The sequence below is a fragment of the Ochotona princeps genome, chromosome 25 (assembly GCF_030435755.1).
Source record: "Ochotona princeps isolate mOchPri1 chromosome 25, mOchPri1.hap1, whole genome shotgun sequence".
In the NCBI taxonomy this organism is placed as follows: domain Eukaryota; kingdom Metazoa; phylum Chordata; class Mammalia; order Lagomorpha; family Ochotonidae; genus Ochotona; species Ochotona princeps.
The window spans coordinates 23,477,947-23,500,794 of record NC_080856.1 but is presented as its reverse complement, the minus strand read 5'-3'; the positions used below and the strand labels follow the sequence as shown (position 1 = coordinate 23,500,794).

The following is a 22,848-nucleotide window of genomic DNA, read 5'->3' as shown; positions in this document are numbered from 1 at the left end:
GATCCCGGCAGCTCCACTTCCTCTCTATCTCTCCTCCTCTCAGTATATCTGACTTTGTAATGAAAATAAAATAAATCTTAAAAAAAAAAAAAAAAGAAAAAGCTTGTGGATCAGGTCTAGGATCTGCGTAAAAATAAATTGTGTTGGGCCTGGTGTGGTAGCCTAGTGGCTAAAGTCCTCACCTTGCACATGCCAGGATCCCATATGGGCATCGGTTTTAATCCCAGTGGCCCCACTTTCCTTCTAGCTCCCTGCTTGTGGCCTGAGAAAGCAGTCGAAGATGGCCCAACGCCTTGGGACCCTGCACTCACGTGGGAGATGGAAAGAAGCTCCTGGTTCTTGGCTCATGGGTTTGGATCAGCTCAGCTCCGGCCGTTGCGGTCACTTGGAGAGTGAAACAACAGATGGAAGATTCTTCTCTCTATATCCCCTTCTCTCTTTTCTGTCTTTTCAATAAAAGTAAATACATCTTTAAAAGAAATAAATTGTGTCAGTGTAAGTAAGAAAAGTGGCCATGTTATTGAAGCAAAGTGTTTATTTCCTTCATTTGAATATATTAAATTTTTTTTTCCTAAAAAAATGATGATTTGAGGGCAGGCATTTTGGTTCAGTTCTTTCAGCCATGGCTTAGGACACCATCATCCGTATTGCAGTGGTGGTTCGAATCCCAGCAGTTCTGCTTCGGACCCGGCTGCCTCAGCTAAGGCACCTGGGAAAGCAGCAGAAGATGGCCCAAGGACTCGTGTCCCTGCCACACATATGTGAGACCAGAATGGAGGGAGATTCCTGGCTCTTGACCTCAGCCTAGCCCAATCCTAGGTGTTGCAGGCATATGGGAGAATGACCCAATGGATTGACAATACCGCTATGTCTCGCTCGCTGTGATTTAAATTAAAAAAATATATATATATGATTTATTTCATCATATCCAATTACAGTGATACAATATACTTAGTAAAATGAAATGTCATGCAAATTTGGCTTGCGATGCTCACAAGGTAAGGTGGTAATGCCAGGAAAATGTCACGTGGAACGAAGGCAGTGTTTCAAATGCTTGGCCTCTATAACCGTACAAACAGCGTGCTTTTAACAGCCCTGAGCGCGTCTTCCTGCTTGAGCGTATCAACTGCCCTCGTCTACTACAAGTTCCAGGTTGCATTGCGCTATTCCCTGCAGCGCAAGGACCCCAGCGCCTCCGAAGTGGTTGCCTTCGCCTTCTTTGATCGGGGATGGGCTTCAGTGAAAATTGATGTTGGACCCAGGGCAGTTGTTGGAGCTATGCGTCCGTCTGGGCCGGCGAAGCGCACGGTGCGGGGCGGCCGGCGTGTTGGCCTTCCGTTCAGGCGGCGCCTCGGCCAGCCTCCTCCCCGCTGGGGCCTCCGTGCGGCGGGAGGGCTCCGTTAGTGCGCCTCCAAGATGGCGACGCTGTTGGCGGTAAATTCAGGTGAGTGTGGCCGGGCAACGAGGAGACGACGGACCGGGGCGATGAGCGGCGATGAACCCAGACAAACACGCGGGCCGTGTGGCTCCTGGGAGGGTAGCCTTCTCCTGGGGCGCCGTGTCACTTCTTCCCGGACGCCTGGCCCTCGGGTGCCGCCCCTTCCCGGGTTTGAATGGCGCGCGTCCTTGCCGTGGCTTCTAACCCACGAGTGGAGGTGTGTGAACCGAGACCGTGAGGCTTGGTCCCTCGCACCAAGAGTGCGGACTCTTCCAGCCCAGATCTGAGTCTGGTCCCTCCCAGCCTCCACCCGGATTTGCGTTTGCGGCCCGGATTTCTCCAAGGAAGGCGTCGACTGTCTAGTAGCGAGGCCAGAGGATCCGAGATATTTTTTTTGCAGCCGCCGAGTGGAGACTGCACACTGACGGAGGTCTCGGAGTCGGCACCCAGGCCTCGACTTAGCAGGATGAGAGGTCCTGCCGGTTAGCGAGGAGTCTGGGTCGTGAAGGCTGCCCCCTTGGAAGGCGGCTTGGGACAGGGCGCCGCTGTAGCCGGCTGATGACTGCCGCAGCTGTGGCTGTGCCCTGGCCTCGCACGATGCTGTACCTTCGGGGCCGGCTTTCGGGGAGGGGTGGGCTCTGGAACGCTGGAGCGGAACTCGGAATATTTGTGGCGGTTCCTCCTTTGGTGTTTCTCACGCTGTGGCTGCTCTCTCTCCAAGGAGTGATTTGAAAGACATGCATTTTCATAGTTTGTCATAATTCCCGGTGCGCCACCGGCTCTTAGCAGTCAAGGTGAGAATGTAGATGTCCTGCAGAGGGTGGGGCAGTCCTGAAAAGTTAATTCAGGATGTTAATGCTTTCATTGAGACACGCTTTACTTCGTGGGCACCATTGAGAGAATATCCCTGTGGTGCTTACAGAGAATGATCCTCATTCAGTGGAACCCTCGGGTGTGTGTTCTCTCTGCGCCTTGAACGGGGGATGGGATGGGGATGGGTACTGATTGGACATGCTGTCTGAGTGATGGCAGTTGAAAGATGGTCCAGATGTGAGTTTGATAAACTGTTTTGTGAGTGCTGAAGTTACTTTGTAGCAGTGAGAGCTTCTGTTAGTGAGCGCCTGTCCTGTCCTAGCATTGGACTGACTGTTGTGCTTGAATCGTCCTATTAAGTCTCTTTTATACACCTGTGCTGCAGCTACTACTCCATTTCACAGAAGCTTAAGGTGGTTTCCTCATTTCCTCAGTTAAATAGTGCATGATTCTAAGCCAGTCTTGGGTGCCTAAACTAAGCGCAACCCAATTCGGATTTTCGTCTTGTTTGAGTGTTAGTGATGAAGTCACATGCTTAATAATCCTGCCCCTCTCTCCCAAGACGTGTAAAGCTTGTATGTCCTGTGTCTGGTCATGTACAACTTTTTCATAGCACATTCCAGCTTCATCCTTAAGCAGTCCTTGAAGGGAAGGGAAAAGGAGCTGCCAGCAGCTGCACACTGTTTCCCTGGAAACAGGGAGGGCGCATCTACAAAAGTCACCAGTCCTGAGACTTCAGTTACATCTCTTAGAGAAGCCACCTAGTAATCCTCGGAAGAAGGAACAAATAAACAAAATGTGGTCCATATAGGCCAAAGCAGTGGAATATTATATAGCCTCATAAAAGGAAAATAACTTAAAAGATTTGTTTATTTTTATTGGGAAGGCAGGATTTCAGAGACAAGGAGAGACAGATCTTTCATTCACTGGTTCACTTCCCAAGTGGCTGCAGCAGCCAGTGCTGAGCCAATCCAAAGCCAGGAGCCAGGAGCTTCTTCCGGGTCTCCCACTCAAGTTCAGGATCCCAAAGCATTGGGCCGTCCTCGACTGCTTTCCCAGGCCACAAGCAGGGAGCTGAATGGGAAGCAGGGCTGCTGGGATTAGAACCAGTTCCGATATGGGATCCTTGCGCATGCAAGGCGAGGACTTTAGCCAGTAGGTTACCGTGCCGGCTCCTTTGAGCTTTTGTAAGCTTTTTCCCCTGTGATACCTTACTATGTATTCATGGAGCTTAATATTTTAGATAAATGAATTTGACTGAGCTCAGACAAATTTACCTAAGCATATCTAGATGTGTGTTAATTTCTTCATTTACCAGACTAAATCCCAGGTTACTGTTGACATACATAAATTCATGTTCTCAAATGTTTTTACTTTCCAACTGTTACACAAAGAGGTGATCTTAACCTAGAGTTTAATGTGCACTCTGATGTCAAACTGCCTGGGGTGACATCCGATAAGCACGACTTGGCTTGTACACTTGTCAACCTGAGCAGTCATATTCATAAAATAGAGAGAAGATAATATGGACATCATAGAATGTTAAAAACACGTTTATTAAGTGTGAAGAGCTTAGAACCATACATAGCAGCACACAGCAGAAGCCAAGGAGCTAGTACCAGGGCCAGTGTTGTGGCAGGTTCGGCCAGCCACCTGCAGCGCTAGCATCCCATGAGTGCCAATTCAAGGTCTGATGGCTCCACTTTTTTTTTTCTTTTGAATTTTATGGTACAATTCCATAGGATCTGAGATTTCCCTACCCCTCCCCAAATTCCCTTCCCTCCAATTGATTTTTCCCATATTTTACATTAGTTTAGTCCTTCATAAGTAGTCGTAAGTCCATCATTCTGTTATTTGTGTCCTGACATTGTTGGTACAGCCAGTGACAGGCAGTCTAGCATCCTGTTGTCAAGATATGTCCAACAGTTTCATTGGGAGTTTATCTTTGATTTGGAAGTAGATATGTATACTGCATTGTACACACATATGTCCACTTTTTTTAAATAATTTTTTTTTATTAGAAAGCAGACCTACACACAGAGAGAAACAGAGAGAAAGATCTAAAAACAAACAAATAAATCAAAGAAACATCTTCCATTCTCTGTTCCCAAATCCCTGAGGCCAGTAACCAGAGCTTCTTTGAGGTCTGCACATGGGTGTCCCAGGCCATAAGCAGAGAGCTGGATCAGAAGTGGAGCTCAGGGGGCACAAACCGGCACCCATATGGGATGCTGGTCCTTGAAGGTTGCAAGATTAACCTGTTGGGGACACCCTTACCCTCCCACCGTACCCCCACCCCCCGCCGTACTTTTCTATTCTGCTGATATGCCTAGGAAAACAGCAGAAGATAGCCCAAGGTTCTTGGGCTCCTGCTGCCAGTACGAGATCTGGGTGGGGTTCCAGCCTCCTGCCTTGGCGTGGCCCAGCCTCTGGTGTTGAGGCCATTTGGGGAGTGAACCCGTGAACAGAGGGTCTCTCGCTTTCTGTCTCTGCTTCTCTCTCTGTAACTGTCTCATAAATAAATACATGTTTACAAACTATTACCTGTTGGCATTAGTTTATAAATTAAAATGTGAGCCTATTTATGTAAGCTTGCCAGAGAATCCCATTTGCCTATGCTGTCAATTAAAAAAATTTTTTTTTTATTTGACAGGAAGAGGGCTAGGTGGAATAAGAAGTTAAGCCCCTTCCTGCATTGCTGGCATGCCATATGGACTCTGGTTCGACTCCTGGCAGTTCCATTTCTGATCCAGCTCCATGCTGATGTGCCTGGGGAAGCAAGGGAGGATGGCACAATCCCTCAGGCTCTTGCACCCACGCAGGAGACCCAAATAAGCTCTAGGCTATAGTTTTGGACTGGCCCAGCTCGAGGTGTTGCTGCCATTTGGGGAGTGAATCAGTGGATGGAAGAACTCTCTCTTTCTCTGAAAATCTATCTTTCCAATAAAAGTTTAGAGAGAAGGAGATACAAAGGCCGGAGCTGAGCCTATCCAGCCAGGAGCCAGGAGCTTCTGGATCTCTCATGCTGTTGCAGTGTCCCAAGGCTTTGGGCCATCCTCTACTGCTTTTACAGGCCACAATCAGGGAGCTAAAAGGGAAGTGGAGCAGCCGGAACACAAACTGGCACCTGTATGGTATTCTGGCTCATGCAAGGCCAGGACTTTAGCTACTGCATCGAGCCCAAAATAAATAAATTTAAAAAAGAGAGATTGAGAGACGTCTTCCATCTGCTGTTATAACCCCCAGATGTCTGCAATAGCTAGAGCTTGGCCAGGCCAAAGCCAGAGCCTAGGAACAGGGAGGCAGCGATCCAAGCACTTCAGACATCACCCTGTGTAGGTGTGTACTAGCAGTGAGTTGGAATGAGGAGCCGAGTCTGCACTTGAACCCTGCCACCCTGTGTGAGACGTGGGCATCTCAGGTAGCATCCTAACTGCTGATCCCAGCGCTTGCCTGCCTGTGCTGTTGGATAGCTGGTATCCCAGCCGAAATAAAGTGGTATATGTTGAGTGTTCCCTGCTCCTGCTCTTCCTTTGGATGAGAGGGAGGGGTGGAAATGTACTGTGTTGTGTGGTTTACCTAGGTTATCACATCTAAAAGACCTATAACCCTTTAAAGTAGATGGTGTTTCTGTTTCACACATAAGGAAGCCAAAGCTTGAAGCACTTATTTCTGGGCCTAGCACGATGGCTCAACTGGCTCATCATCTGCCGCCAAGTGAGGCATCCAATATGGGCATCGATTATTGTCCTGGCTGCTGCGGTTCCCACCCAGCTCCCTGCTTATGGCCTGGGAAAGCAGTGGAGGACTGCCCAAAGCCTTGGGCGCCCAGCTCCTGGCCCCTGACTTTGATTCGGCTCAGCTCTGTCCGTTGCCGACAGGGCCAGTTGATATTGCAGCTGAAGGCCAGGATTTATCTGATTATCTATTATTAAATAAGATTACCTTTATATTATTGTCTGAATTTGAATAAACTCTGCTTTTGTTTTAATGTTTGATTTGTACTAGTCTTTGCAAGTGGCTGTGGGTGTGACTGGGGTGTGTAGGTGAAGCCTCCTGCTTTCATCGGTGCAGGTTTTGTTGACACAGGTGTATTTCTTTTCCCTTTAAGCCGCTAGTCTCTGGGGTCCATACAAAGACATCTGGCACACAGTGGGCAATGCGCTCTGGAGGAGGCAGCCTGAAGCCGGCCACCTTCTGGATATGATTCTGAAGAAACACAAGCCTGACTTCATCTCGTTATTCAGAAACCCAGTAAGAACTTCTCTTTTTTGGTCTTTGCGTTTGCTTCAAAAAAGAATAATTTTTTTTTTTTTGGAAGTTTAAAGGAGCAAATCAATTCTAATTTTCTGCAGTGATTCAAGTTTTTTTTTTTTTTTTCTAAGATTTATTTATTGTATTACAAAGTCACATATACAGAGAGGAGGAGAGACAGAGAGGAAGATCTTCCGTCCGATGATTCACTCCCCAAGTGAGCCGCAACGGGCCAATGTGCGCGCTGATCCGAAGCCAGGAACCAGGAACCTCTTCCAGGTTTCCCACGCGGGTGCAGGGTCTCAAAGCATTGGGCCGTCCTCGACTGCTTTCCCAGGCCACAAGCAGGGAGCTGGATGGGAAGTGGAGCTGCCGGGATTAGAACCGGCGCCCATATGGGATCCGGGGCGTTCAAGGCGAGGACTTTAGCCGCTAGGCCACGCCGCAGGGCCCTCAAGTTTTCTTTTAACATATAATTTCCCCTAAGAGCAATTACCTTCTTTTAGATCTTGATAGAAATGAATACATTGTAGTTACCACAAACCTGCAGATAAACTTGAAAACCCTGATGATGATTTAGGAAGTCAGTGTAGTCAAGCACTAGTAGCTGACTCAGACTTTTCTTACCTGCAGTTAGCAATGCACCTGTCTTTGGCAAGACTTTTAGTTTATGCATTTCCAGATGCACTTCAGCATTGTAAATCTTCGTAGCGCTCTGTAACTTGTGTTAACTGAACGGGCCAGCTATTGCATAGCCTGAGTCACTGCAGCTGGAAGTATAGTACATCAGTGGAGAGGCTTCAGATGTGGAAACTCTCCCCCTTGCTCTTTGACAGTTTTGGTGCCTGAAGAGTGGCAGGAGTTGTGGTGTAGCTGGTGCGGTCATTACATAGTGTCCGCCTCTCGGTGATTCCCCGCAGATGGCCTGCTGAGGTCAGCAGAGCATGGCCCGGGTGTTTGAGCCCTGGCACGCGGGCAGACCTGGACAAAGCTCCTGCCTTGCTTGTGGCTCAGCGCCTGCTCCTGTGGGTGTTCCTCTTGCTCTTTCCCTCTCTTGTTTTCAAAACTAAGTAAAGATATGTTTAGGAATAAAAGAAAGTTCATGGATAAATGAAATTTAAAGATTATTTTGGTGCAAGAAATTTTTTAAATCCATGCATTTTTTCCCACAATATTTATATTCCATGAACTTTTAAAAAAATATTTATTTAAGGTTTATTTATTTTTATTGGGAAACCAGATTCACAGAGAGGAGGGACAGATACAAAGATCCTCTGTTCACTGGCTCATTCCTCAAGCGACTGCATAGCCAGAGCAGAGCCGATGCAAAGCCAGGAGCCAGGAACCCTGTACCGCATGGGTGCAGGTCCCAAGGCTTTGGGCCATCCTGTACTGATTTCCCAGGCCACAAGCAGGGAGCTGGATGGGAGGTGGAGCAGCTGGGACATGAACTGGCACCCATGTGGGATCCTGGCACATGCAAGGTGGAACATGCAAGACAAGCATTTAACCACTGAGCCATTGCATTGGGCCTATGTTCCATAAACTTTTTGAAGATGCCTTTTGTGTGTGGCTTTCAAAACATTTTTGTGTGAAAAAACTTGCCATTTTTTCTTTTAAAGATTTATTTATTTTACTTTAGAGTCAACAGTTAGTGAGACAGAAATCTTCCAGCAGGCTCAGTCTCCAAATGAATGCAATTGCCAGAGCTGGACTGGTCTGAAGCCAGGAGCCAGGAGCTTCCTCTAGATCTCCCACATGGATGTATATTACTAAACTGTTGTTCACTTGACTAATTCAGCAAGTCACCTAACCATTTGTTACTTCTATTTGATAATTGTATTATTGTCTTTATTAGATATATCATTGGAGAAGTACCTTAGAAACTTTTTTTAATATATATATATTTTTTAAAGATTTATTCATTTTATTACAGCCAGATATACACAGAGGAGGAGAGACAGAGAGGAAGATCTTCCATCCGATGATTCACTCCCCAAGTGAGCCGCAACGGGCCGATGCGCGCCGATCCGAAGCCGGGAACCAGGAACCTCTTCCGGGTCTCCCACGCGGGTGCAGTGTCCCATTGGGCCATCCTCAACTGCTTTCTCAGGCCACAAGCAGGGAGCTGGATGGGAAGTGGAGCTGCCGGGATTAGAACCGGCGTCCTTATGGGATCCCGGGGCGTTCAAGGCGAGGACTTTAGCTGCTAGGTCACGCCGCCGGGCCTTTTTTAATATTTTATTATATTTTTGACAATCTTTACATAGTTAATTAGGGTAAAAAGGTTCAAGGGCTATAGGAAGTGGGTAAGAGTATTATTTCCATGTTGTTTCCTTCATGTAGTACCTTAGAAACTTTGGAGAAGGGTATGCCGTTTTATGTACCTTCTCTAAATTTTTTAGTTTTGAATTAGGAAGAAACAACTTGTTAATGAAGTAGCATTTTTAAAAAAGATTTGTTAATTTTTATTGCTAAGTCAGATATACAGAGAGGAGGAGAGACAGAGGAAGATCTTCTGTCCACTGATTCACTCCCCAAGTGACCGCAACGGCCGGTGCTGTGCAAATCTGAAGCCAGGAACCAGGAACTTCCTCCAGGTCTCCCACATGGGTTCAGGGTCCCAAGGCTTTTGAGCCATCCTCAACTGCTTTTCCAGGCCACAAGCAGGGAGTTGGATGGGAAGTGGAGCTGCCGGGATTAGAACCGGTGCTTGTATAGGGTCCCTGCATATACAAGGCGAGACTTTAGCTGCTACGCCATGCGCCGGGCCCAGCATTAGGATACAAAATTGAAAACAAGTACAGGGCCCAGTATGGTAGCCTAGCAGCTAAACTCTTACTAAAGTCTTAGCACATTTTGGGATCCCGTATGGGCACCGGTTCTAATCCCGGAAGCCCTACTTCCCATCTAGCTCCCTGCTTGTGCCTGGGGAAGCAGTTGAGGATGGCCCAAAACTTTGGGATCCTGCACCCGTTTGGAGGCCTGGAAGAAGTTTCTGGCTCCTGGCTTTGGTCCGGTTTAGTTTTGGCCACTAGCCACTTGGGGAGTGAATCATCAGACAGAAATTCTTCTCTGTGTCTCCTTTCTGTATATCTGACTTTCCAATAAAAATAATTAAAAGAAAATCATGCAAAATTCTGTCTAATAAAAGTCAAATTCTACATGATCTAATAAGAAAAATGTCTCTTTGCCACGTTACCTGGATACATTGTCATGGGAGCTAGTCTTCAAAGTACTCATTTTCTTTAAATTTCTTCATAATAATTTTATCATTGTAGCCAAAAAACGTTCAACAGCATGAGAAGGTTCAGAAGGCCAGCACAGAGGGCGTGGCCATCCAGGGTCAGCAGGGCACGCGACTGCTTCCGGAGCAGCTCATTAAAGAAGCCTTTATTCTCAGTGACCTCTTTGACATTGGAGAACTGGCGGCTGTGGAACTTCTCCTCGCTGGTAGGTTGACTTCTTCTTTTTTTAAATTTATTTATTTTTATTGAGAAGTCAGATACACAGAGAGAAGAGAGAGAGGAAGATCTTCCGTCCGATGGTTCACTTCCCCAGTGGCTGCAACGGCTGGAGCTGAGCTAGTTCGAAGCTAGGAGTAAAGAGTCTCTTCTGGTTCTCCCATGTGAGGGCAGGATTCCAAGGCTTTAGGTCATCCTCAACTGCCTTCCCAGTTCACAGGAAGGGAGCTGGCTGGGAAGCAGGGCCGCCGGGATTAGAACTGGCGACCATATGGGATCCCAGCAGCATGCAAGGCAAGGACTTTAACTGTTACGCTATCACTCCGGGCCCTGGTAGGTTGACTTCTCACTGAAGTTCTGGTAAAGAGGTACGGAAGCATAAATTAACCTACTATGTTGCTATTTAAGTTCTAAAGTAGCTTCTGCTATTGTTCATTTGCTGAAACTATATTAAAAATACTGGTTTTTTTTTTTTTGACGAGAGTCTAAGATAGCTTTTCTAGGGTCACTTCCTAGCAAAGAATAATTGCTGACATCTCAGAAGCTGTGTAGCATAAAGCAGTTACAGTTTCGTCAGTTAGGAGGTAAAATTGCTGCTTTTGTCAAGTTTGTTTTTGTGGGGTTGGTTCACATAAGGAATGGATAATATATCTATTACGTGATGTTGTTAGTGCTGAATGCTTTTCTGATCCAAGGCTGTGTTTTTAGAAAAAAATTATTTCTTTGAAAGTTAGAAAGTGAGGCAGGTATTTCATCTGCTGGTTCACTCTCCAAATGACAAAACAGCTGAGACTGGGCTGGGCTGGAGTCAGTTGCCAGGAGCTTTTCCGGATCTCCCATGTATGTGGAGGGGCCCAAGGCTTGGATCATCTTCTCTTGTTTTCCCAGGCTCATTAGCAGTGAGCTACATCGCAAGTGGAGCTGCTGGGCTTGAACCGGTGCCCATGTGGGATGGGAGCCCTGCCTTTGGCAGCTTAACTGACCGTTGACTGACTGGCTCCTTAAGGCTGCATTTAAAGAGGTAGTTCTGAGAATGAAGAAGGTAGTTTTGCCATTGTGTGGTGGGTTGTTAGTTTGACACGCTTGAGCTTTGAGTTTAACTCACACGTCATTTAACATAAGTTTTGCCCTTGCAGTATGCCAGTGTTACGTTTCTGGCATTATGAAGCTGAATAAAACCTCAACTAGTGTCAAGGATCTCATAGGCTATCAGTTGAGAGAAACGTGGGGAGATAGAACATTTTAACACAGTCCCATTAATAGTTTGTACAAGACTTAGCTGTGGTCTAGAGGCAAGGGGATTCAGTTGACCTTTGAATGTACTAGGACGTCCTCAGAAAGGTGGTGTTACATAGTTAGGTGTTACAGAGTGAAGCGGCTTGCAGGGTGAGTGAATACGTGGGAGGAAGGGCATCCAGGCAGAGGAAATGACCCATACAGAGAGTACAGAAGGGTGCAGCAAGTTGTCAACCTTGGGGAACAGAGGAAAGTAGCATTTAGGAAAGATTAGGGTGAGAAGAGAGGAAAGCTGTTGGAGGAGAAACTGGGGTCATAGGCAGGGAAGTGTACAAAGGCTCAGGTGGATCTCAGTCAACGGAGAGCAGGTAAAACGGAGAATGAACTTGAATTGTTTAAAGAAGAAAAAAAATTAATTTTCAGAGAGGACTCATGGAGGAAACTCCCAAATGTTTGAAACAAAGATTTCATCTGAGAGAGTGAAATGGGCATTGAATAAAATCAGACTCAGCGAATGAGTTGGTTGCAAAGATCTTCACCCAGAACGTGGAGCGAGCAGATGAGGGTGACATTGGGTGTTTGGAAAATGGTGTATTCCATGTCACTGTTGGTGTTTGAGCACGATGGCTCCTTGAGTTGGTTGTGCAGGAGGTAAACCAGTGGGTGTGTGTTTAAGTACAGCATCCTTCCTCACAGCCTTGTAAATGCAAACATTCTGATTCTTAACATTCATATAGTCTTTGTCTCATCTTTTAATAAAGACATCTGCAGTTCTTTACTAAACCATTTATTTCTCAACTTCCTTTTCCAGGAGAGCACCAACAGCCACATTTTCCTGGCCTCACCAGAGGACTGGTAGCTGTTCTTTTGTACTGGGATGGAAAGCGGTGCATTGCAAACTCCCTGAAAGCTTTGATACAGTCCAGACGAGGAAAGACATGGACTCTAGAACTCAGGTCTCGTTGCTTCTTTAAGTTTCAGGGATTAATTTGCTACCATTTGCAAAGCTACAATTATCAGTAAAAATAAAAATTTTTCCCTCTTACGTGTGATTTAAGTAGCTTGTATAACAGTCAGAATAATGTACAATGTGTTTAGTCAAGAAAGAATGTTGCAAAAGTTAAACTTGCTTTATTGCGGTTGCAAATAAACAGTTCAGTTATTTATGGCTAGAAGTTTATAGAAGTCAAACAATCCAGAAAAGATGAAAAGACCTTGTTTATAATTTTCCCTGGTTATTTTTAGTAACATAACATTATTGACAAAAGAGCATTTGCTTTGTTATTGTAGGAAGTGTAAATATTATTGTTCAAACTTAGTTGTTTATTGATTTCTTTTCATTACAGTCCAGAGCTGGTTTCCATGACAACACGCTTTACAGATGAGCTGATGGAGCAAGGATTGACTTATAAAGTCCTTACCCTAGTGTCACAGATTGATGTGAATAATGAGTTCGAGAAACTACAGCGAGAAAGAGGTTTGGGCAGTGAAAAACATCGCAAAGAGGCAAGTGTTCATTGAGATGGGGTCATGGTTGCGTGAGCTCTCAGAGGCAGAAGAATTTTGACAGTTAAACTATTCTCATAAGCATAAGAAAATTAATATTGCATAGTAAAGTATGTTGTCAGTAGTGTCTGTGAATGGCCGTGCAGTTGTTTCCGCTTCTATATAGTCATTTACGTGCCATTCCAGCTTACTTCCTTGGCAGAATTCTTTAAGAAATAGATCACCTCGGGCCTGATGTGATAGCGTAGTGGTTAAAGTCCTCGCCTTGAATGCGCTGGGATCCCATATGGGCGCCAGTTCTAATCCCGGCGGCCCGCTCCCTGTTAATGGCCTGGAAAAGCAGTTGAGGACGGCCCAAAGCTTTGGGATCCTGCACTCGCATGGGACACCTGGAAGAGGCTTCTGGCTTCGGATTGACTCAGCTCTGGCCATTGTGGCCGCTTCAGGAGTGAACCATCAGACGAAAGATCTTCCTCTCTATCTCCTCTCTGTATATCTGCCTTTCCAATAAAAATAAATAAATCTTTAAAAACAAACAAAAAAATAGATCACCTCCATTCCTTTTTTATTTATTTATTTATTTTATAACAAAGGCAGATTTACAGACAGAAGGAGAGACAGAGAAAAACCTTCTGTTCACTGGTTTACTCCCCACGTGGCCGCAGTGGCCAGAACTGAGCCAGTCCGAAGCCAGGAGCCTCCTCTGGGTCTTCCACGCAGGTTTAGGGTCCCAAAGCTTTGGGCCGTCCTCCACTGCTTTCCCAGGCCATTAGCACGGAGCTGGATGGGAAACAGGGCTTCTGGAATTAGAACTGGTGCTCATATGGGACCCTGGTGTATGCCACTAGGCTACCACATCAGGTCCATCTCAATTTCTTAAGCAACATAAGAATGAAGGCCGTGCAATATAGTTTGTTCAGAATTCCAGAGATGAAATTTGTGGAATCACTTGTGAGTTTAGATAGGTTTATTCTGTTAACTTAAAAAAAAAAAATAGTTTGGGTTTTACAATCGTACCAAACTTTGATTTATTTATACTGGTGATCCTGCTTGTATTTTCCAGGTTTCAGATCTCATCAAAGAGTGCAGGCAGTCTTTGGCAGAAAGCCTTTTTGCCTGGGCTTGCCAGTCACCCTTAAGCAAAGATGACACCCTGCTCCTCATTGGCCATTTGGAACGAGTGACCGTTGAGGCCAATGGCTCGCTGGATGCGGTGAACCTGGCTCTGCTTATGGCACTTCTTTACTGCTTCGACATCAGCTTTATCGAGCAAAGCGCAGAGGACCGGGAGGGTATTACGTTTTGTATCTCTCCATATGCTTGTTTTTAAAAATCAAGCTTGCAGATAACACTCAAGGACAGTATTTTACTGATGAAGTACATTGTGTGCTTTGTTTCTGCATGTGTGGTTTGTACATATTTGGATTTCAGGAAATCGCTTCAGCTCTGTTGGGTATTTCTGTGGGGATGGTTCCCTTTGGGGACTGGAAAGTGTTAAAGAATATATTGTGCTATTTAAAGATTGTGTTTGTGAGTTACAAATGCCTGATTTTTCTAATTTCTTCTATTTATTCATATTTTCAAATCTTTTATGAAAACATTCTAAGGGATGATGACTAAATTTTCCGTAATATTTCATCTTTGACCTATATTTAAGTGAAGGTTTTTGATATTTAAATAGCAATGCTTTATATTTAAAATTGAGTGACTAAGTGAAGAAAAATCGCAAAATTTAGGATTATTGTCTGTTTATCCTTTCATTTTTGTCGTGTCTACTATCCTTAGCAATGTAGTTCTTGGTCTGTCCAATGTTCGTGTTAATTAGCTCTGTTTCTTTTGTGAGAAGGCTCAGCTTTTTTGTCTCTGAGGCATTAGTCATGTATGTCGGAAGTCAGGATTTACTTGCGCAGTCGTGCTCAGGGGGTCTGTGTGTGTGATTTCAGATGTGATCCATCAGCTTCCGCTGCTGACGGAGAGGCAGTACATCGGAACGATTCACTCTCGACTGCAGGACTGCCAGGCCTGGAAGCTGCCTGGGCTGCAAGCCACAGTGAGGCTTGCCTGGGCACTCACCTTGAGGGGAGTATCCCAGCTCTCAGACGTGACAGGTAGGAGGGGCAGCTGGGATGCTTTGGTGAGCATAGAATCCTCATCCATGGCATTACGAGCGTGAACATTGGAAGATTAGCCAAAGTTGTTTTAGATGACATTCTGTGAAGTAGGAGTGAAATACAGACCTACTTCCTGGCTAAAGAAAACAGATGAAATGTTATTTTTCATTCCTCTAAAAAAACTTTTACATCTTTGCAATGCCCCCTTTAGCCTCAGAGTAAGAGGTTAAGAGTTGGACATTAAAAATGACAATATCCCATTACATGTTCTTTAGAAGCATAACTTATTATTTTCCACATTTTCCTTCTTGGTTTGTTCATGGATAAGCTTCATGGTTTCACCTTTTGTCAAGTTAAAAACTCAGTGGTTTTTAACAGTTTTTATAGGGAGTAGGCATTTAGAGTCCTGGTGAAGATGCCACCGGGAGTGCCTGCATCCCGTGTCAGCATGCCAGGGTTCGATGCCTAACTCTGCTTCCAGTTCCACCTTGCTGTTAATGCATAAGCTGCAGGGCAGGACGTGAGGAGTGGAGGGGTTGATTCTCCATCACTCCTGGCGGTCATGATTGAGTACCTGGCTTCTGGCTTCCTGGCCGGCATTTGGGGAGTATCTCTGTCTTTGTTTATTTAATGAAAGCAAATAAAAGTTTTATTTTCATTTGAAACAGAAAAAAAAATCTCTGTTCCCTGGTTCATGTGCTGGATCCTACGATAGCCAGGGCTGAGCTCATACCAGGATGCTGGAGTCGGGAGTGCAGCCGGGATTCAAGCCTTGGCATTCCAGGATGGTATATGGGCATCCAAAGCAAGTCTTTTGTTACACCTAATTTTGGCCCTGGGTTTTTATTTACTTAAAAAATAGAGTGACATAGAGGGAGAGAGAAAGTGAGATCTTTATTCTGTGGTTCACTTTCCAGATCCCTCTAACATGCAGGGCTAAGCCATGCTGAAACCAGCAGCTAGGAACTTCATGTTGGTCTCCCACAAGGGTTACATGGGTCCAGTTTCTTGGTACCTCTGCTGGTACTCTAGTATGGAATACCGGGATTGGCTTAACCTGCTGTGCTATACAACAGTGGCACCCTAGAATTCTGACTCAATGTAGCATAAGCTGTTCTGTAAGTTATATTCATCAATAATCATATTAACAGTGGCTCACCATAACAGGGTGGATACTATTCCTTTTTTTTTGTGAGATAGACACAATTATAGACAGTTGCCACATGCTGATTTCACACCCCACAATGTCTACAACAGCCAGGCCAAAAACAGGTGCCAGGAACTCAGTCCCTCACTGCAGGTGGTGGCAGAGATCCCAGTATGCTTCCTGCCGGGTGTACATTAGTGAAAAACTAGATTTAGGTGCAGAGCTGGGATTTCAACCTGTGCACTCCACAGGGGAGCCTCATGCCCCGTGTGGCATTGTAACATCTGGATCACTACCCAGACATTGTGAGTGCTATGTAGGTTTTCATGGTAAATCTCAAAAGGCTCTATTCAACTTTACAGTCCCTGTCAGTATGTGCCGTTTCTCTGTAAAGAGGTTCCAGCGTCTTAGCAGTTGTATAGTTCTAGAATGTTTTGATCATTAGTATTCCTAACAGGTTTGCAGAAAAGCTTTTTAGTGATAGGAATAATTCTTAGTCTACATTAAAGACTTTATTAAAAGGATAGAAAGCTATTTGGACTTTGGCATTCATGTGTAGAGACTTCATTGAGATTAAAGCCTTAGTATCATTTTAATGTTTGAATGATAGTTCCCTGACTATTTTGTTATATCACATATCTAAATTACAAAAAGAATGTAATTTTCTAGTGTATTTTTTCAGTAGTTCATTGAGATTTATGAGTCAGAGTTATACAGAGTTTTATTTATGCATCTGCTAGAGCATGTCTTAATTTTTCCCTCTGTAGCTGTGACATATTGCATTTGTTGGTTTGTGCATATTGAACCATCTTTGCATCCTGGAAGGAATCCCGCTTAATTGGCTATTATATCATTATATTGTGCTATTATATCATTATATTGTGCTATTTATTTCAGCTCGATGGTATTTTGTTGAGGCTCTTTGCACCTATGTTCAAGCATTATTTGTCTTGTAGCTTCTTATGAATATCTGAATTTTGAGCTTTCAACATAATATGCAATGCTATCATTTGGCTAATGACTTTTCTTCCACTGACTGTTTGCTTACATGTGTTTCCAGCTCTGGCTGAATTCACAGAAGCAGATGAAGCAATGGCAGAGCTTGCAATTGCTGACAATGTTTTCCTGTTCCTAACTGAATCAGTAGTGGTGTCAGAAAACTTCTATCAGGAGGAATTCTATATTCGCAGGATCCATAATCTCATCACAGATTTTCTTGCACTTATGCCAATGAAGGTAGGGTAATCACGTGATATGAATACAAAGTACTAGAAGATTTTTGCAAAAATTTAAACTGATAACTAGTGTTATGTTTTAGAAACTAATGATCCCAAGGCTTTGGGACATCTGCTGCTTTCCCAGGGCACAAGTAGGGAGCTGGATGGGAAGTGGAGCAGCTGGGTCACAAACTGGCACCCATATGCAGTCCTGCAGTCCTGGAGCTGTAAGGGAAAGATTAGCCAATTGAACCATTGTGCTGTTCACCCACCCCCCATCTTTAGTATTTTTATCTTGTACTTGGATGAAACTAGTGAAAAATCTTGTTTTATAGATAATTTTGCTAAGGCTCTTAATTTAGCTGTATAAGTAGGCTTCAGCATGGGTACAGTTGCAATTCTGGGTTGAGAAACCATTGTGTAGCTATTGTTTAGATGAGCTGTCACCATGACTTCTGTGTGGTGGTGTAAGAGCCCTTCCAGAGCGTTTCCTCTTAGCATGTGCTTTGTGTGCCACTTGGGTCAGAGGAGTCATCAAAATGGTGACAGGAGTGACTGAGCAAAGAAGCCACTTTTTTTGTGTGTGTACCCTGAAGGGTCTCCACTTGTGTTACATTGTACAGTTCTGTATCACACCTTCTGAAAATTTTAAAGAAAATAAAAATGAACTCAGAATGATGACAACCAAGGAATGAAATGCTTGTCCGTTATTTAATGAATTGAGTTGAGTGTTCATTGAATTTCTCCTTTGTTCCAGCTAATAGGCTAGATGTTGTAAAGAACACAACTGAATGGAAACTTATTTCCTGCCAGGAAAGAATTTAGAATTTAGTTGGTTGGATATGATGCATACCTGGAATCTTTAGACTAGTACAGGTGGAGTTAACAATTTCAACCCTCAGCAACTCCAAAGCGCTTGATAGGTCACAAAATTTTGGAAGCTCTGCCCTTTGGAACAAAGCAGCTTGTTAAACCTTTAATTTTATATTTATGGAAATAAACATTTAAAAGGGATAAGACTTAAAAGTACTACACATGGGACTTTGGGTATCATCTGAAACAATGGAATTTGAATTTTAAATGATAAATTGCTTGAATAGGGTAAATAATGCTTTTAGTCACACAATTCTAGGACCTGGAATTTTTAATAGATACTGGATTATTTGGGCTGTTTCATTACACAGAAATCATGGTTACAGCTCATCTGTATAAAAGTTACATAAGTTCTTAATCCATTACATTGTGTTTAAGAATTTATAGTGGGCTTAACTGGTTGTTCATGTTGTGCCGCTGGTCTGTGCCGTGTGGTGTTCTGTAAATGCCAGTTGGGTTGAGTCAATTGAGACTGGTTCTAGACTTTCATACCCTTACTGACTTCCTATGTCCTTTTCTTTTGAGTATTGAGAATGCTGAAATCTCTAGCTATTTTTAAAGAAAAAATTTCTGTTGGCATTGAGCTCATTCAGATGCTATGCTGAACCTAAGCTATGGTATTCTTGAAAGTGTTTTTGGGAAGTGTGGGTCAGTTTTGCTTGGTTACAATAATTAGTACTACTGGTAGTTAGTGGTTAAAGTATACTACATGTCCTGCCACATTTAGGATGCTCTAGCTTAGAGAAAGCCTTTTCCGCCCATAGTGACAGTACTGTCCCCTTTAAGAAGTACTGTGGCTGAACTCCATTTATGGGGGAAAATGCATTGAAGCTCTAAGTTACTATAAATTATGGGTCAGTAATATTACAATAAAATTTCTAGCATATTTCTTTACATTACCAAAATGGAATAGACTTTTAAGTAACTTTATGTAGTTGCTTTAAGATATTCCTCAATTTCCTGTTTTCATTTTTGTTAGCATATATATATATCAAGTTTACATTTTAAATCGTCTCAAACTAAACAGGTGAAACAGCTGCGGAATCGGGCAGATGAAGATGCTAGAATGATTCACATGAGTATGCAGATGGGGAACGAGCCCCCCATTTCACTTAGAAGGGATCTGGAACACTTGATGCTTTTGGTAAGCCATTTCTTTGCATCACTTGTCACCTACCCTTCTCTCCATTTCCCCCTAATTTCATGTTTAGCGCTGAAATACATCTGCCCACAATCTTTGCTGCTTCTTTGCAGATTGGTGAACTATATAAAAAAAACCCATTTCATTTAGAGCTTGCTCTGGAGTACTGGTGTCCCTCAGAGCCCCTTCAGACCCCCAGTATCATGGGCTCTTACCTAGGGGTGGCTCATCAGCGACCTCCTCAACGCCAGGTGAGTCTTTTAGTTTTCCTACCCTAATGCTTCTCTAAAAAATTGAGTGCCTTGAGACAGGAACAATGTTATTTCCTGATAATGGAAATGGCCGCTGGTATCACCTTTAGAAATGGACACTTTTACCTCTGATTTAAGGAAATTGAAACCCCGGAGTTGAAGTTCTGCTGATTTTGAAGTCTATGTGCTTAACTGTTTTTTAGATGCTAGCTAGGTGTCAGGTCATCGGAGCAGAAAGGCATCTAGGTTCTTTATGTATCACGTCCTAGTGTTAATATTTTAGCCTGTCTTCCATAGGCATGGTAATAACCAGTGCACATAATTCTTACGCAGTTGGGGATGGTAAGAGAGGTACAGGTGTTAAAGATGCTTAGAAGTTTTAATTGGTAACAAATGCATATGAATATCTAGATTATATAGGCAAAAGTTCATTTTCTGTTTTTAAATTAAAAAAAAAAGTTTATTTGAAAGGTAGAGCAACCGGTAGAGATAGAACATCCTTTTATCCGTGAGTTCCCTCCCCCAGGGCCAGTGACAACCAGGGCCAAGTCAGAAGCTAGAAACTCCATTTCGGTCTTCCACGGGAGTGGCAAGGCCTCAAGTCCTTGGGTCTTCGGGTCCTTGGGCTGTCATGTGTGCTGGAGAAGCTAGATCAGAAGCGGAACAGCCAGGAACTGAACTGAAATTCTGTGGGATGTGGACATTTTGCCTGCTGATACACAGTGCTGGCTCCTGAAAGTTCTTTTTTTTTTTTTTTTTTTTTTTTAAAGATTTATTTGTTTCTTGGCTCACTTGGGGAGTGAAACATCAGATGGAAGATCTTCATCTCTGTCTCTCCTCCTCTCTGTATATCCGGCTTTCCAATAATAATAAAATCTTTAAAAAAAAAAAAAGATTTATTTGTTTCTATTGGAAAGGCAGATTAACAGAGAAGAGAGAGAATGATTTTCCATCTACACTGGTTTACTCTCCAAAAGGCTGCACCTGCCAGGGCTTAGCCAATCAGGAGCCAGGAGCTTCTTCCAGGTCTCACATGTGGATACAGGGGCACAAGGATTTGAGCCATCCTACACTGTCTTCCCAGGAAGCTAGGTGGGAAGTGGAGTCGTAGTTAATGTTTAATGTTAAAATTCTGAGAGGATTAAATTGGAACACTTGATTAGTTAGTCTTGATTAGCTGGTTCATGTGGCCTTAAACTCATGAAACATTTGTTTAGAAACTTTTTCTTCCTGTTTCAGGTTGTCTTGTCCAAGTTTGTTAGGCAAATGGGTGACCTGTTGCCTCCAACTATTTATATTCCTTATTTAAAAATGCTTCAGGGATTGTCCAGCGGGCCCCAGTGTGCCCACTACTGTTTCAGTCTACTGAAAGTCAACGGTAGTAGCCATGGTAAGCAAAATCTGCAGGTTGTTATTCTAGTCTTTTCTCCCCTCTCATTTTAATAAGTAGATATTTATTTGAAAGGCGGAGTGACAGAGAGAGTGGTTCACTCCCCAAAGGCCACAATTGCCAGAGCTGAGCTGGGCTGAAGCCAGGAGTCAGGAACACCGTCTTGGTCTCCCACATGAATGGCAGAAGACCAAGCACTTGAGCCTTTATCTTCTGCTTTCATGGCTGGATTTGGAACCTGGATCAGCAATGTGGAGTAGTTAGGACTTGAACTTACCACTCTGAAATGAGATGCTGGTGTTGCAAAGGGTAGCCTAACTGGCAACACCACAACACCGTTCTCGAGTCTTGATTTTGGCACCCCATTGCCTATGCATATTGGTTATTTGTTTGAGATTCTATCAGAAATATGAATTATATCTGTCAGTATAGGAAAGATCACTCTGGTGGCTTTATGTAATTTATGTATTTATGCAGTGCCTTTGTTATTATTATGGTCTTTGTTGTTGCCTCACAGTTTCAGGATTTTTGTTATTTCTATTTATAAAATGCAATTTATTTTAATGAATTAGAATTAATGTATGGGTGAACATTCAAAAATCTGTTATGCTGCAAACTTCATAGCAGTTTTGAGCACACATGTGACACCAGAAGCAGAGAATTTCACATTGATTATCATGGGCCTTACTCAGTGCATGCACGCTGAGCCTGCTACAGAAGATGACCCTCGGGCAATGCGTGTAAAGTGGTTGTGAAACATAAATGGATATTTAAATTTGGGTACCATCCCTAAATGTGTGCAAATATTCCTGAATTTTCAAAATACAAAATCCAACATACTTTTGGTCCTAAACATTTTGGATAGAGGATATCTAACATGGATTGATCTTTTTTTTTTTTTTCTTCTTCATTTTTTCTCTTCTGGCTTGGTTGAAACACTTATGCATATATCTTTTGAAGAATAAATCTGATACACAAAGTATATGTACTTGCCATATAACTTTCATTTTTTTTTATCTGTTAGGCATTTGTTTTCTTTTTCTTTCTGTTTTTTAATCTTTTCTTGACTCTTTTTCCCTCATGTACTTTTCAGACTTAGATCTGGTTAATTAAAATATGCTACAAAATAGGAAATATCTGCTTTGTTATATTTTCATTTTTACATGTAAAGAAATGAAGGCTTAGAGGAGTAATTGTCCACAGTCACCAGTACTCAGGGAGCCCCGGGTAGCACTGAAGTCTGTGTGACTCTGTCCAAACTACCTGCGTGCTGTGTCTTTGCCCCGAGACCTTGGCATGCAGTGGAGTAATATAATTTACAAACACAGCTTACAGCTACCTCTTTTCCTTTATTTTCCTTTTTTTCCCCTTTTTTGAGAATTCAAGCTCATTGTGAATTATTCTGTGGATAACACAGCCCTGTTTAATTGCAGAGAACGCCCATGAATGCAAAACAATTAATGGGCTTGCCTAGCAATTTGCCTATGCATTTATATGTCTCTGTTCTTAGCTCTGAGGAAAAATTTGAGTTCTAGGTCACTGAGGAATTTAGCCTGTGTATTACTAAGATTCCCATTATGCTAAGGCACAGATAAATGAAATGTATTGTTTTAAATACATCCTCTATTGCCAAGCAAATGTCTAGGCATTTTTGAGAGAATATTCTGTGCTCTTTCTTCACAGTTGAAAACATCCAGGGAGCAGGTGGCAGTCCTGTTTCTTGGGAGCATTTCTTCCACTCCTTAATGCTTTATCATGAGCACCTGCGGAAGGACCTCCCCAGCGCAGACAGCGTCCAGTACCGTCACCTTCCTTCTCGTGGTATCACCCAGAAGGAGCAAGATGGGCTCATTGCCTTCTTACAGCTCACATCGACCATCATTACCTGGGTAGGCAGCCCATCTGTGGCAGCATTTTATTTGTATCCTAGCCCAGTGGCATTCTTAAGTTCCCAGCATCTTTTAATGTTAAAATTTATGAGTGATAAATTTAGAATATTGACAGCAT

General features: G+C 43.5%; 1 protein-coding gene across 1 annotated transcript in view; it reads left to right on the top strand.

Annotated features, from left to right (window-relative positions):
- The first annotated feature begins 1,148 nt into the window (after positions 1–1,148).
- The window catches only part of NUP205 (nucleoporin 205), a 64,055-nt gene continuing 42,355 nt past the window's right edge, over positions 1,149–22,848 (top strand). Inside the window, exons 1-12 of the mRNA XM_058681308.1 lie at positions 1,149–1,444; positions 6,363–6,505; positions 9,787–9,958; positions 12,017–12,161; positions 12,552–12,711; positions 13,775–14,003; positions 14,655–14,819; positions 17,030–17,205; positions 19,087–19,203; positions 19,314–19,451; positions 20,691–20,841; positions 22,525–22,730. Coding sequence (XP_058537291.1) covers positions 1,417–1,444; positions 6,363–6,505; positions 9,787–9,958; positions 12,017–12,161; positions 12,552–12,711; positions 13,775–14,003; positions 14,655–14,819; positions 17,030–17,205; positions 19,087–19,203; positions 19,314–19,451; positions 20,691–20,841; positions 22,525–22,730 — 1,830 coding nt within the window. The 5' untranslated portion in view covers positions 1,149–1,416. The remainder of the gene's footprint in view (positions 1,445–6,362; positions 6,506–9,786; positions 9,959–12,016; positions 12,162–12,551; positions 12,712–13,774; positions 14,004–14,654; positions 14,820–17,029; positions 17,206–19,086; positions 19,204–19,313; positions 19,452–20,690; positions 20,842–22,524; positions 22,731–22,848) is intronic.